At 49.1% G+C, this 14,531-nt stretch overlaps 2 protein-coding genes across 3 annotated transcripts in view; both read right to left on the reverse strand.

Moving 5' to 3' along the window:
* Positions 1-3,402: 3,402 nt before the first annotated feature.
* CNTF (ciliary neurotrophic factor) lies at positions 3,403-4,574 on the reverse strand. The gene is given in 2 exon segments (XM_084631362.1): positions 3,403-4,297; positions 4,299-4,574. Coding segments are annotated over 2 exon segments (402 nt in total). The 5' UTR covers positions 4,532-4,574; the 3' UTR covers positions 3,403-4,128.
* Positions 4,575-10,740: 6,166 nt separating this feature from the next.
* Positions 10,741-14,531, reverse strand: part of ZFP91 (ZFP91 zinc finger protein, atypical E3 ubiquitin ligase) — a 31,921-nt gene continuing 28,130 nt past the window's right edge. For both annotated transcript variants that reach the window (XM_084631559.1, XM_084631558.1), the window contains exon 11: positions 10,741-14,445. In XM_084631559.1, coding sequence (XP_084487685.1) covers positions 13,935-14,445 — 511 coding nt within the window. In that variant the 3' untranslated portion in view covers positions 10,741-13,934. The remainder of the gene's footprint in view (positions 14,446-14,531) is intronic.

Raw genomic sequence — 14,531 nt, forward strand, 5'->3', positions numbered from 1 at the left:
CAGCAGCCCCTTGACCACTAACCTTTGTGTCTCAGTTTTCCCCATTAACCATGGGGTGATACTTGGGCAGGGCTGTGAGGCAGATTCACTCCTTGTATTTGTAAAGTGTTTTGAGAGGTTGCACTGCAGAAATTTTCATCTTTTCCCCAGCACCCACCAGGGCAGTGATCCCTGTGAATATGGCACAGGGTGGAAAATTTTAGGAACCACTGTTCTAGGCTGACTATTCTGCATTCCCATGTGTAGACAGGGGACATGGTGGGCTAAGGCAGGCCCAGCACTGCGGTCCAGGGGAGGTATTAAAACCCCGCCCACCTGTATTTTCCCCACCTTCCTTTCCCCAAGCCACCAAAAGTTTTGTTTGGTACATTCCATGTCTTATTTCCCCAGTATGAAACAGCTGACAGCAATGATCTCCCCAAACTACACTAAACATTTCAACTCCTGCTAAGTCTAAAATATTGTATGTGTTCACAAAAACTAAACAAACCCCCCCAAAAACAAAAAAGTACTCTGTCTCTAACAAAAATTGGTAAAGCAATGTTTTGGGGAGTGAAAAAGCAAAATCATGATATGCCATTTAGGTTCAATTTCTTTCTGCATCTGTTTGTTACATTCAGGAAAATATAAGAAAACATTCTACAGGCCCAAACAAATCACTCCAAGATCCCCTCTACAAGAAGCAGAGATCGTGAAGTGAGATTGTAAAATTACAGAGCGCCAAGTTTCATGGGTCATTATTAAAATATCGCCAGTCACAGATTAAATTATTCCTTCTAATTTTTCGAAAGCAAAAAGCCAAAAACCAGTCAGATCTAGACCATCTCACATGTGTCAAAATATTTCATAGAACAGTTCAACCACATAGTACAAACCCAGCCATGGTAGAAGGATAGTGGTTAAAGGTGAGAGGAGGAGGAGGAGGAGGAGGAGAGTGGGCGAGTGAATGTGTGGCAAGGTGGTATGGTCTCTTTTACTTCTTTGTAGAAAAACACATTGGTAGCACATTGTAAGGGATGAAAACTAGAGAAAACCCTTTGTTAGTTACATAGATTTAAAGGCCTGAAAGGGCTGTTTTTCCATATAAAGAAACAATGCAAACTTTATTTTTCTGCTTGTGTTTTACCTTCCAAATATCAGGATCAAAGTGGTGTATCTGGTTGGGCACGATAGCTGGAAGGAAGGCGCAGATCTGGATTTCCAGCTCTCAGCCCTCAGTTGAATTTATTTTTAACAGAGCTCTTCTCTCCCACCTGTTTGCAAAGCGCTTGAGTTAAATGCATGCTTAAAACAACAACCCACAGTCTGGATAAAAGTCATTTCTTTTCATGCTTAATCTGGATCTTTCATGCCAGATCCTACCACTGTTCACCATCTGTTCAAGGAGGCAGTCAGGAAAACCAGGGCAAACGAAACAGAACATGCTTTTCAAGCCTTCTCTACACATTGGGAGGCTGCTCTTGCCCTGTCTCCAGAGCAGATGCAGGAGGGTGTGTGTGGGGGTGGGGTGGGGGAGGGGTATAGGCTGAGAACAGTCTTCCTGGGAGCCTCAATGGAATTTACTGAGGGCTACACCCACTTTGGGACCCTGAGGGTTGCCCAAAACAAACACAGCAGGGGTCTCCTGGCAGTTGCTCCTCCCTGTTCACAGATCCCACGTGGGAGTGTCCGACCCCAAAGCAGCCAGATCAATCAGTCCAGTTTTGTGGGTCACATGGTTAAGGGGCAGGACAGGTGGGCAGATCTCAGCTCCCCTCCTGTGGCTGATGCAAGCTTCTTGTGTGACCTTGCCCAATGCCATGCCTCAGTTTTCTCACCTGGAAAATGGGGATCAGAGTCTGGAAAGAGCTTAAGGTCCTAGCCAGACAGTTCTCACGGTTCAGCGAGCCAGCTCCTATAGCATCTTCAACCACCTGCCCTACGTCAGGCAGAATGGGTCAGCTGCTCACTTGACTTTCACACCCTTGAAGCATCCACCTCTGGGTTTTATCCTGGTGTCCATCACCATAGCTTCTGGGCATCATGTCAAACCAACAGCAACAGCACAGGCCCTAGTGGGTTTCATGGAGTATCTGCTGCAGCCGCACGTGGCCCCCAGCTCAGGAGCGCCACCAGTCTTGGGCCCCCGTCTCCCCGTTAAGCAGGAGCCATTACTTCCTGGTAGCTCTCCAAGTGCCAATACACTGGTTAAATGCAGCCAAGGCTGGGAGGGGCGGGAGAGGAGACCCCAACTTCCATGGTCGGGGGGGCAGTGAGATGAAGAAGCTTGTCTGGCCTTCTTCCCTTAAGAGCTCAGCCCCCGGTAGCAAGACCATCAAATAGAACAACTGTAATCTCAGGGCAGGGAACACGTGGTGCTAGGTGGGTACTCGGTGATGGCCTCAGCTGGCCTCAAACCATGTGGGAGGTGGGTAGAACGCCCTGCAACAGCTCCAGGTTCCTCCCCAGCCTTCTACCCTTCTCCCTCTGTCTCAGAGAAGCCCCCCATTTCCCTCTCACTGCCCTGGAAGACATTGCTTCCCGCCCCCCCCCCCAAGTAGAGATTTCACTCCACTCCCGCCTACATCCGATCTGCTCTGAGCTGTGTCTCCTTCTCATGCCTGCCTCCCCAGTGCCAGGGCTCAGCCTGAGCCCATGGCTGGGATCAGCTGCGGGGCAAGCTGTGTTTTCCCCCAGGAATTGAAATAGGGTGGGGGGGTCAGAGCTGATGAGGGGTGAGACCGTGAGGGTGAAGGGGGGCTGTATGGCACCATAGTAAAAACTGAAAAATGTTTCATGACCATTTTATTAGATTTTAAAATCATCACACAAATTAAAGCTGGCTACTCAAGCCTTCCATGAAGCACGACATCTACATCCTTCTTGGTTTCTTGTTATAATTTTGCACAACTCTTATTGAACTTCTTGAATGCAATGCATTCATCTTTGGTGGCTTCTCCGGTACTTCCATTCCTTCATAGAATCATAGAATATCAGGGTTGGAAGGGACCTCAGGAGATCATCTAGTCCAACCCCCTGCTCAAAGCAGGACAAATCCCCAATTTTTGCCTCAGAACCCTAAATGCAATCTGGTCCTGAAGCCTTTCCCCCCAGCCCCCAGCTCATCACTAGCTGTCAGGGAGAACTCATTTAGACTTTGCTTATAAATCATAATTTGAAATTATTAGGTTGGCCAACATCACTGAAATGAATGCTCTGACATGGTCATAAAAAACAAGAGCTGTATAAAGAAGCTAGTCTATGTTCATACTTTTCAAATCTATTTTACTTTTTCAGATACACATATTTTATGATACACGTTCTATGCTTTTAAAGTGTGTATTAATGTTTCAATTTTAATTCAAATTTCCAAACAATCACTGCATGTAACTAGTTCACAAAACTGTGGGGGGTGTTGGGGAAATTGGGGTGTGTGGGGGGGTAAACACCCCTGTGGGGGGTGTAGGGAAATCCCTGAGAGGGAGGCAGCTCAGTGGGAGAGGGAAGAGGGGGATCCCAGCTGGGACATATGGGGGATCCCTGCAGCAGCCCTGCCTCCTCTTCCCAGCAGGGCAGCCCCTGCCCCCACCCCTGAGGAGCTGCTCCAGGCTCCAGCCACTTCACAGCTCCCTCCCCACAGTGAGCAAATGGGGCCATCGGCTTCTAAGGTGAGAAGTGGGAGTCAGGAGACACCTCCTGTCCCCCTCTCTCCACACACATACCCTTCCCCACCCTGTGCTGAGCCACCCCAGAGCCAGAGCCATCCCACCTTCCCATCTGAAGAGGAGGGGGGAATGGACAGAGCAGGCACATCAGGGATTTGAGCTCCCCCACCCCCACCTGGCCATCCTGCCTCTTGCCACAGCAGCCCATTAGCCCTTTGGCACTGGCCAGTGCCCACTTGGTGCCTGCCCCCCCCCACGAAGAGCCAGCTGGCTTGCAGAGCTAGCAGGGATGGTTTGGGAATAGGTTCCGCCTATGGCCCAGCTGGCCACGCTGTCGAGGAGGCTGAGCGGGATGCCAGAGTCTAGACTTGGCCCTTGGGTGGCAGAGCACCCCTCCCCCCCTCGCCAAACCAGCTCTTGGCTTGCTGAAGGGAGGGGGGATGGGGAGGCCCCATCTACCCCAGTGGCAGGGAGGCAGACAGCCTCATTCCTTCTGGGACTGGTTCCCATGGGCAGTGCCAGAGCCCTGGCTGTGCTTGGCAACCTGGCGCAGGTCTCGCACGGACCGCACAGTCCAGTGAGCCAGCTCCTGCAGCACCTTCAGCCCCCACAGCTTCATCTCAAACAAGCTGCGATGGCCTGGGGCCGGCTGCCTCCCAGGCTGGCCTGCCGTGACTCAGCAGCGCCAGCAGCTCCTCCAGCTGGTAGGCCAGGGCCGCCACCTGCAGCAGGATGGACTGGATGGAGGCGTGGAAGTCCATGTCCAGCGGGGTCAGGTGAAACCCCTGCTCTTCCAGGACCTCACCCAGCAATGTCTGGAGTGCCCGGTAGGCCTGCAGGTTGGCGCCCAACCGCACAGCCACCGTCAGCTCGCCCCCTTGCTCCATGGCCGGACCTGGCACACCCTCCACTGAGTCCAGGCTGATGGTCCTGTCTAGCCCCTGCCTCTCCACCTGAGGGGGGAGGTTCAGTAACAGAAAGATCAGCCCTCCACTCTCCCCTATTAGCCCCACCCACTCCCCTCCCTTCTCCACCTCATCAGCTCCCCTTTTCCCCACACCATCACCCCAGAACCACCCACTCCACCTCACCAGCCCCCGCAGCCAAACCCACTCACTTGTCCTCACCACGCCAACCACTCACTCCTTTCCTCATAACCAGAACCCATGCCAGGGAGAAGAGAAATCCCAGTGTCACTGAGACAGACTGTACCCCAAGTTCACCCTTTTCACAAGACCATGATAAATTTTGTACAAAGTATGCCTTGTGAGATGGTATTTAAAAATCATAATCTGCTGAACATTATTGTCCAGGTAAAATGTGTGGCAACATTGTATGTAAAGTTATAAGATTCTACTGTGTAACATTGCTGTGATATGTTCCAGAGTTAGAAATGCAGGCCCAAACCAGTTCTACAGAGACAAAGACACACTGGCACCCCGGCCACGTGTCAGCATAATCAATTGGACAGTCACCTAGTTAAATGGCCATTCTGTGGCAGGAAGAAGGGTGTAAGCATACTTTACATATTGACAATAGGACAACTGGGAGCTTCCATGTAAACAGACTGCCTGTTGCCTGAACCCCAGTTAGAGGTAATCCTCCAAGAGGGGAGAAGGGTATAAGAATGGAGAGGACACACAACACAAATCACCTCTCTCCCCCACATCTCTACTCAGGACAGCTACAAAGCTTGAAAGACAAAGGAAACATCTTTGAACTGGGGGAAGGGTCCTGGCTGGGAGGCTTTTCAGCCAAACCAGACTGCTGTAAGCATATACTGAGAAAAATCTTTTGTTTTTAAGTTCACTCCATTTGTTAGGTATTAGCTGGTGTTACGTTTTTATTTTCTTTGTAACCAATTCTGAATTCTATGCCTCATTACTTGTAATCACTGAAAATCTCTCTCTTTCTTTAGTTAATAAACTTGTTTTATCTAAACCATTGTTGTTTGGATTGAAGTGTTTGGGAACATCCACTTGAGATAGCAGGGTCTGTGCATATCATTGTCCTTTGATGAAATTACAACCTTTCTATGAGCTTGTATCATCCAGTGGGTGTTGGGCTGTACAAGATGTACATTTTTGGTGAAAGGTCTGCCACTAGGAATTGGCTGGTGTTACCCTGTATGTAATTCATGAGTGGCTGGCCAGAGCAATCATGTAAAACAGCTGGGGGTGATTTTGTATGCTAAAGGCTGTGTGTGAACAGACCAGGAGTGGTGGCTCTCACATCAAAACAGTGTAAAAGGCACCCCAGGCTGGAGTATTGAGGGGAAACAATTGTTTAGCAGTCCAAATTGTACCCTGGGCAATGGCACAGTCACCAATCACTCGTACACCAAGGCAGACCACAGTAGGGCCAGTGAACGAAGAGGAATCTTTATTATGAACCAGCTTGCTACCATCATTGCCCTGGGCCTTGGCTGCTCCACATTGTCTGAATAATGGAGAACTGAGCAAGGAGGAGACAAGAGTTTGCAAAATTGTTGCTAGTAAACCCAGCAGAAGGGACAGAATAGCCTGCCCTTGGCCTAGCTTCTGCTGTTCTGGGTTTGCTTTAGTCAGCCCTTAGATGGGACAGCTAGGAGGTAGCCACTGGCCAGTGTTGTGTGTCCCTCTGTCTCTGATTCACAGAGGAGATGGGTCTGCTACAGTCTCTACCTACCCAGGCTGGTTCTTTAGCTGAAGATGTAGCAGGTCACGGGTTTAGCTCTGGAAGTCTCTGTTTCAAGGCCTATTGTCAGAGAAAACAGTAGCCAGCCCCTAGGTGCTGCCCATGGCGGTACTGGCCATACATACAGGATAGAGGCCTCTGAAAAAAATTTGTGGAGTGGTGCTGGATAATCAACTGAATAGAAGCTCCCAGGGCGATGCTGTGTCCACAAGAGGTAATGCAAGCCTGGGATGTACAAATGGACTCTCGAGGAGAGGGGTTATTTTACCTCTGTATTTGACACTGGTACAATCATTGCTGGAATACCATGTCTGGTTCCAGAGCCCACAATTCAAGAAGGATGTTGATAAATTGGAGAGGGATTAAAGAGGAGCCAAGAGAATGATTAAGGGATTGGAAAACCTGCCTTACAGTGAGCAAGGAGTAAGACTCCAGGAGCAAGATCTATTTAGCTTAACAAAAACAAGATTAAGGGGTGACTTGATCACAGTCTAAGTACCCACATGGAGAACAAATACTAAATAATGGGCTCTTAAATCTAGCAGAGAAAGGTCTAACAACGGCTGCAAGTTGAAGCTAGACAAATTCAGGCTGGAAATAAGGAGTACATTTTTACTGATTAGAGTAATTAACCACTGGAACAATTTACCAAGGGTTGTGGTGGATTCTCCATCACCGACCGTTTTTAAATCAAGACGGGATATTTTTCTCACAGCTCTGCTCCAGGAATGATTTCGGGGCAGTCCTCTGGCCTGTGTTTTGCAGGAGTCCGACTAAATGATCACGATGGTCCCTTCCAGTGTAATCTATGAATTTGGGGGTCACTCCTCTCCTAAGCAAGCACCAAACCAATGGAAAAGCAGAATTGCAGGAGCTCTGCAGGAGTTGCCCTCTAGAACTGGCTAGAAAATCCCTGCTGGAAAGCTCTCTGATGAAAAGTCAGGAGCATTCAAGGAAGGTGTGAGGATTAGGGAAACTTACACCAGGGCTTTTCCAGAGCTTGGCACCCCGTGCTCCTGTGATAGTACCAGCCCAGATCACCAATGTGCTGGTGGAAAGCGGATTCAGGACTGACGCAGATTCCATGAACCATCAGCACTGTTTCTTTCTCTAGCGGCGCCCACAAGGAGGTGCCATGCCTGAGGCACCTTGAATATTAGCATCCACCTTCCCCCCCACCAAGCTCTACCATCTGTTGAGAAAAACTCAAGGTCCTTCGCCTCCCCCCCCCAAACCTCCCACTGCATTTTGGGGCGAAGGGCAGGAATTTTAACCCATACCCCACCTGAATTTCCACATTGCCCACAGATGCGCATTCCCTCCCACGGAGACCGCTTCAACTTCTGCGCAAGGGAAACATGCGCCATGTCCTCTCTCCCTGATCCAGAGGGTGGTGATGAGGCCGTAGCAATCTCTATCTCGCTAGTTCAGTCCCCAGAAGGGTGCGCGTGATGCTTGCTTTTAAGCATTAGTCCCATTCTACCTTAGAGGTGGCTGTGTTTCTGCTTCAGGGGTGATAAAAAAAGAACAGAACCTGCACTAGAGGTGCAGTCGGACAAAGGAGAAGAGCCTGGATTCTCTGCAACAGGTGGAAGAGACATTGATTACTCATCTCCCTACCAACACGGAGAGGGGAAAAGCACAGGAGGAATTCAGTCTACACCCTACCTCTATGAGGCTGCACAAGGACTCTTTTGCTCACCTGGCAAATCCCATCCACTGGCTGAGCTGATTGACTGAATACCCCGCGCCCCAGCTCGTTATAAACCTGTACCCAACATGCATCCGTATCCAGTATGGGAAGATGACCTCCCTGTCTGGGGGTTGGGTGTAAACTAGAGCCACTCCCTTTGCTTTTAAAGACCGTGTTGGAGCAAGGTGCCACCGTGCTCAGCTGCCAGGCGAGATGTCGCAGTTTGAGCAGCTGACGGATCGGCCTAAGAGGAAGAGACTCACGTAGGACTCCAAGAGTCTGGCCACGTTGGAGCGGATCTTCCCAGCCAGGAGGATGGCGTGGCTGCAGAGGTTGTGGTGTTGGAGGGTCACAGGGGGTTGCTCGGCCAAAGCCGGCTGTCCCAGATGCAGATGGCAGCTAAGCCACAGAGCTCACACAGGGCTGTTTGTGCCACGGCCAAGCCAGAAAAATCCCTTGCTCAGCTCACACATTCCAGTTCTAGAGAGCATTAGTCACTCACGCGCCTCTCCCCCCCCCTCTTCTGTCTCTGAGGCCTGGGGAGAGACTGAACACATCTGCATTGGACAAAGGCAGATTTTTCATCTCTTACCATGTCCCTCCTCCACACACCTTCAAGTTGTCTGGCCCAGAATCAGTCTCCCACTCACTCCACCCTTCCTCCCCCACAGCCCGTCTCCCTACAGCTCTAGTCCACTCATCTGCAACTACATCCGTCCCTCACAACTTGTATGAGGGGTAGTCTATTTTTTGTCAAGGTCCAAATTTCTTGGTCAAGGTAAAGTCAAGGTCCAAACTCCAGAGAAAAGAATAAAAAAAGTAAATAAAAAGATTCTGGAGTCTGTTCAAAAGCATCTGGCAATTGGGAGTTGGCCCACGGTCCTATTGACTACCCCTGTTGTATACAGTTGCCAAATGGGATTCCTGATAATCCCTCACTGAGATGTGAGACGAAGCCTGATACGATCTGTTATTTCCTGCATCCTCCTGGTTCTGTCTGGGAAGTTCTCACTCTTTTCTATCACGCTGAGCCAGGTCTAGTGCCCATAACCCTCTTCCCAGACCTGTAGTCATTTCACTAGCTAATGTTAAGCAACGACAAATCACAGCCAGATAAATGAATATAAGAGAAAATAAGCATGCATGCTGCATCCACACTTGAATTTTCTTGTTCAGCAAAGGTGGTCTGATCAACAGCCAGAGACCACAACCATTACACAGGGACCAAGATTTGCAAATATAGGTATCTAAATAAGTGACTTGATTTTCCAAAATGCTGAGCACCTGATAACTTCCCATGGCAGTCCACAGGAGCTAGTGGCTGCTCAGCAGTTTGAAAAACCAAGCCATCCCTTTTAGGCTGGTTTTACAATCTTGGCCAGTGCTCCCCACTAGGTTCTTCTCCTGAGCCCGTCATTGCAGAGGCAAGGTATGTTTTCTATCACCATGGGCTGCTTCCCTCTCCTTGAGCTGAGACTGGAGAGCACCACTCACATTGTGGGAGCTCAGGCCCACAGCCCCCAGCTGAGGGCTCGCAAATCCAGGACAGCATGTGCAGCTCTGTTTCTGCACACCTGCAGGAGTTTATTTGCACCCAGATATGCACTTGGAAAGCTTGTCTCTCTCCTGAGATTCAAAGGGCCCCAATGCTTTTAGTGGTGACTGTGTCCTTCCAGGCAGAAGACAGCCCCTGCACACTCATGTCACCAAATAGCAGACAGCTCAACCCGATTTCCAGACTTTTGACCATGATGCAAACCCCTGATGCAAAGGGAGAAAGCCCCATCCAGCAGGCATGGTACTAGTGTCATCCATCCTTACCACCCACATCCCTGCTTATCTGCAGTCCTCTGGGAATTGAATCGGGTATTTACCCTGCTCAAATGTAACTGAAAACTAATGGCTCCCACACTGCTTATACATAACCATGCCCTACCCCTGTGATCCCAGGATAATCCACTACAACCACTGCAGACAAGCTGCATGCACCAAGACAAAACTTTTATTGTGTTTTCCTTTATACATTTATTTTGGTTATGTCTTACCCAGTTTAAGAGAAAATGAGTTGAAAAGCAGAGTATCCCTTTATTATTACATTTTACATTACCCTTTCCCCAAGTTGGGTTCAGGTAGCTACCTGGGCTCCCCCTCTCCCTGTGGAGATTGCTGTGGGACAAGACTTATAGCAATCAAAGGTTTGTCAGCTTATGCATCTCCTCTCCCCAGCTTCCCCCCCCCCGACTAGAGGGGTGTGCCAATGCAACAGCTGTGTTGCCACCTGGTGGCTACTGCAGGTAGTGCTGCTAAGCAGTATCAAGTTTAACCCCCCTCCCCATTGGCAGGTTTCATGCAAATCAAGGTTGTGTCCCCTGCCTCCCCTCCTGTCCCAGGAGCTGAAGAATGCCCAGCCAGCTTTCAGGAAGCATCAATGCCAGATGGAGTGGCAGCAGAGTGACAGCGGGCAGCTGACGCCCCATGCACAAAGCAAAAGCCCCTCTGCACAATTCCGTGTCCCGCTATCAAGGTTAAGCTTGCGCGGAAGAGGCAACTCCAATTGCGGAGAGTGCAGCTTACATGAGCGCCCACATTGAATACTAAAAGGAAGGGGTGGGGAGTGATGTTAAGTCAGTCACCACAAACCAGTTTACGTGAAAGGGGAAAGAAGCACTCTAAGCCCAGCTCCCCAACGTGCTCCCACCGCCGGAGAAAAAATAAATACATGGGGGAAAAAATACAAAAATGTTTATTGCAAACTACTACAATAATTTATTGAAGCAAACTGCATGCGAGTGGTGGGAGAGACATGGAAGGGGAGAAGCAGCAGGAAGGCATTGAGTGTCAGTTTTCATTTTTTAAACCCGGGGCTGGAAGTTACACAGGTCTCTCCTGCCCTGGAGGTTAGAAGGCTGTGTTTAAGGACAGAAACAATTGGATGAGACCAAAGGGGGAGGGAGGGAGGGAGAAAGGCTAAAACCAGGAGAGTGTGTGGGATGACAGCAAGGAAGTGACAGGGATAGGAAGGACTTCAGAGGTGAATTACCCACTCATTGCTGCCTGCTGGAAATGTGAGAAACTTTCCCTCTACTGGAGAAGTTGAGCAGCCCACATTCTTATTTCCCATGCTAGGTGACTGGGCTGCATCATTCTGTAGGTAAGTCATGGGGCAGTCTCCACAGCACGCTGTCTAGCTATTGCACCACCCCAGAGTGAGATTTCCACCCAACACAGCATTTTAGTGCCATCCTTAGAAATAAAAGGAAATTGATAAGGCTAAGTTCTCCTTTTAGTGTTCCCTGGAAGGCCCGGTCTACACCAGACTTCAAACCAAGTGATGGAGGGTTTCCACAGAGTTCCCGCAGAACTGGTCTGTAGCAGGGTCTGGCTGGCTGACCAGCTAGCCAAAGCTAAACTGCACCACAACAGCTTTTAATCATGCAAAGTCAGGACCTAGACTAGAAGAGTTTTGAACACAGGTGTCAGGAATTGGCCACAGCCATGCTGGCCAGCAAAACCACATATCTAGGGCTAGTTGAAAGCTCTCCATCAAAACTGGTTTTGAGCAAATTATTTAGTTCAATTTTCTGCAGAAAATTTCAGCTTCCTGCTCAAAATCCAAAATCATCAATTTGGAAATGTTAAAATTGTTTTGATATTTATAACTGAAATGAGACATTTCAACATTCCAAATGAAAGTTGGTTTGGTCTCATTTCAACATTAAAGCACATCTTCCTGGGCTGCTGCAAGTTGTAGGTCTGATGCCTTAAGCCCTCATTCCATTCTTAACTACTCATGTTCTCAGCTGGACTACATCTCCCATGATGCACCACAATCATGTCACTAGATGACACACAACCAATCAATCAGAAAGAGGGAAGAACATAGTGCATCAAGGGAGATTTAGTCTGACCAGGGAACCGAGCCCATAGGGTGACCTGCAGCAGCTCAGGTAAACAGTTTAATGTTGAACTGACCCAAACTGAAGTGAATTGTTTCACAATATGTTTGACATATGTGGGTCGACCTGACCAGAAACAAGACAGTTTGCTGTGATTTTTCCAAAAGATTTCAGCGGTCAGCCTGTTTCCAGTTTTCAGACAAAATCAAAACGTTCTGTGGTAAATTTCCAATGCAAATGAAATTCTTCTAGTTCGTCAAAATTTTCTGCAGAAAAACTCCATTTTCCAACCAGCTCTACAAACAAGTTTTACTGGCTCGGTGTTTAAACAGGGTATTGTAACTTCCTTCCAAACCACATTGACATGACCAAACAGATTCCTTGCTTTTTCCAAAAAGCAAACAACTGTAAGGTCACTGGGTCACTGCACAAAGTTTGACAACGGACAGAGCAAAGATCTGCGCTCAAAACTTAAGATACATTATGTCCTAAACCTTTCTGAGGGACAACAACTGTCTTAATTACAAGGCTATGCATGCCCATCTCTCGCTCTTCGGCAAAACCACACCACCATGTCTCATAGAAACAAAGAACATTTGTGAAAGCTGGCCTTGTAAGGAGCATGTGTAGAGGGAACACACCTCATGCTCTGTCCCCAGGGGTGTCCATGCAGGGAGACAAGTTGCCATTCCCACAACCAGATGTCAGTCAGTCTGCCTCTATTCAAATCAAGTGCAAGATAACTAAGCCCAGTTTCTTCCCCCTATAGCTGTATCTCTTTCAGGAAAGGAGAGGCAGAATTGGATAGGGAATGTGATATCCTGCACCACTTAGTTACACATCTGTCAAAAGACTGGAACAAGTTCCTTGGCTAACAGCGCTAATTCTTCCCACGGCAGGGAGTGAGGATGAATCAGTGAGAAAAAAGGGTTAATGCAAGGAGCTTGGAATAAACTGGGGAGGGAGACACACCACTATATAAGTTGTTTCTGCAGTTCAGAGCCCTAAACTAAGCTAGTCATTCCTCACCACCTACCCCACCCCAAAGCAAACAACTGCTCCAAAACTCCACAATACAAATGGAGTTCCTCCCATGGGGTCTATCACACTGACCTGTTTACAAACAGCTACTCGGCTTCCCTAGTGCTTTCTTCACCCTGATTATCTTTGTGGTGGGGATCAGCCCTACAGCTGCTGCTCCAGCATGGCTTACCCCTATGAGTTCCACTGATGTAAAGGAGCCCCCTCTGGAATAGCCCAATCCACCCCAAATGTAATTAAAAATACCAGACCCTCTGATCAATAAATAAGGACTTTCGTTACCACCACACAAAAACGAAACATGTTCAAAGTGCAAATGACTGTCACCAATTGGAGACTTCTCACTGCCTCTCCAACACAGGGCTCTCGTACAGAGCCAAGCCCCAGCATTTCAGCAAGCGAGCACCATCTGAGCGCCAGGGCGTGCCCTCTACTTCCCATCAGTGACAGAGAGGAAGGGTGTGAGAGGCGGGGACAGGTGCTGTTTTACAGCTCACCCTGCTGAGGGGCCCTAAAGTGCCAAGCCAAACTCCCAGACCCAGGAGGAAGAAGACAAGACTGCAAGGATCAGAATGCAGCAATGCATAGAAGTTGGGCAGAGGGAGTCCTAGGAACGAGAAGCTGGTCCACAGCCCAAACTCCTTCAAGTTTGCAAACAGGGATTTGTTGAGGAGCAGGGAAGGCGCCTGGGTTTGGGGTGAGTGAGGGCCTCTGGCTGCTTCCCTTCACTCGGAGAATTCCTTTGCTCTGTCTCCCTCCAGTAACTGTGGCATCCCTTTCTGAAAAGGGACAGGAGGACAGAGAAGGGGTCAGGAAGAGGGGGATGCTGTGATCCACACTGGAGAGGAGCAGGCCCTTCTCTTATTTACTAGTATTTTAAATTTGTTTAACTTCTCTCTCTTTTTTTTTTTTTAATAAGTTTCTCCATTTTTTCTTTTAAATACAAAGTCCGAGCTGTCCCAACAACCACGTGCTCCCTGCCTGCTAAGGTCCGGTAGAGTCAGAATCTTCAATCAGAACCTCTGTGGTGGCTCCCAGAATCTCTGTGTTCATGACCAGCCCTTCCGTGCTCCCGCTGCTACCGCCACCAACGAAGAGCTTGCCATCGGCCATCAGGCTCATGCGCTCAGCCCCACTGCAGTACGCCTTTGGCATCCCGTCGGGGTTCAGCAGTAGGCACTCGCCAGGAGCAGTGCTTCCCAGGGGGTCAGGGAGGAGGGGAAGGCCCTGGCCATCGGTGGGTGGGGCAATGGACTCTGGACTAGTGCCTAGGATGTCGGTGCTGGTGATTAGGGCGCCTGCATTGGCGGCTAGTGCTTCAGCAATAAGCACCTCTGGGTGGCTCTTGGCCTTATGTGCCACCACGCTGTCCTTCTTCTCAAACTTCTTGCCACAAATGTTGCAGGAGAACTGGTAGAAAGAGTCTGCATCATGCTTTTTCATGTGCCAGTTCAGAGAGGCCTTCTGCCGGCAGGTGAAGCCGCAGATCTCACACCTGGTGAGTGGGAGAGAAAAAAAGAAACGTCAATATGGGAACAGGTCACACAAGGAGGTGCAACAGAGAATGCAGGCATATGATTC

This window comes from Lepidochelys olivacea (genome assembly GCF_965140295.1).
Source record: "Lepidochelys olivacea isolate rLepOli2 genome assembly, chromosome: 6".
Taxonomy (NCBI): Eukaryota; Metazoa; Chordata; order Testudines; family Cheloniidae; genus Lepidochelys; species Lepidochelys olivacea.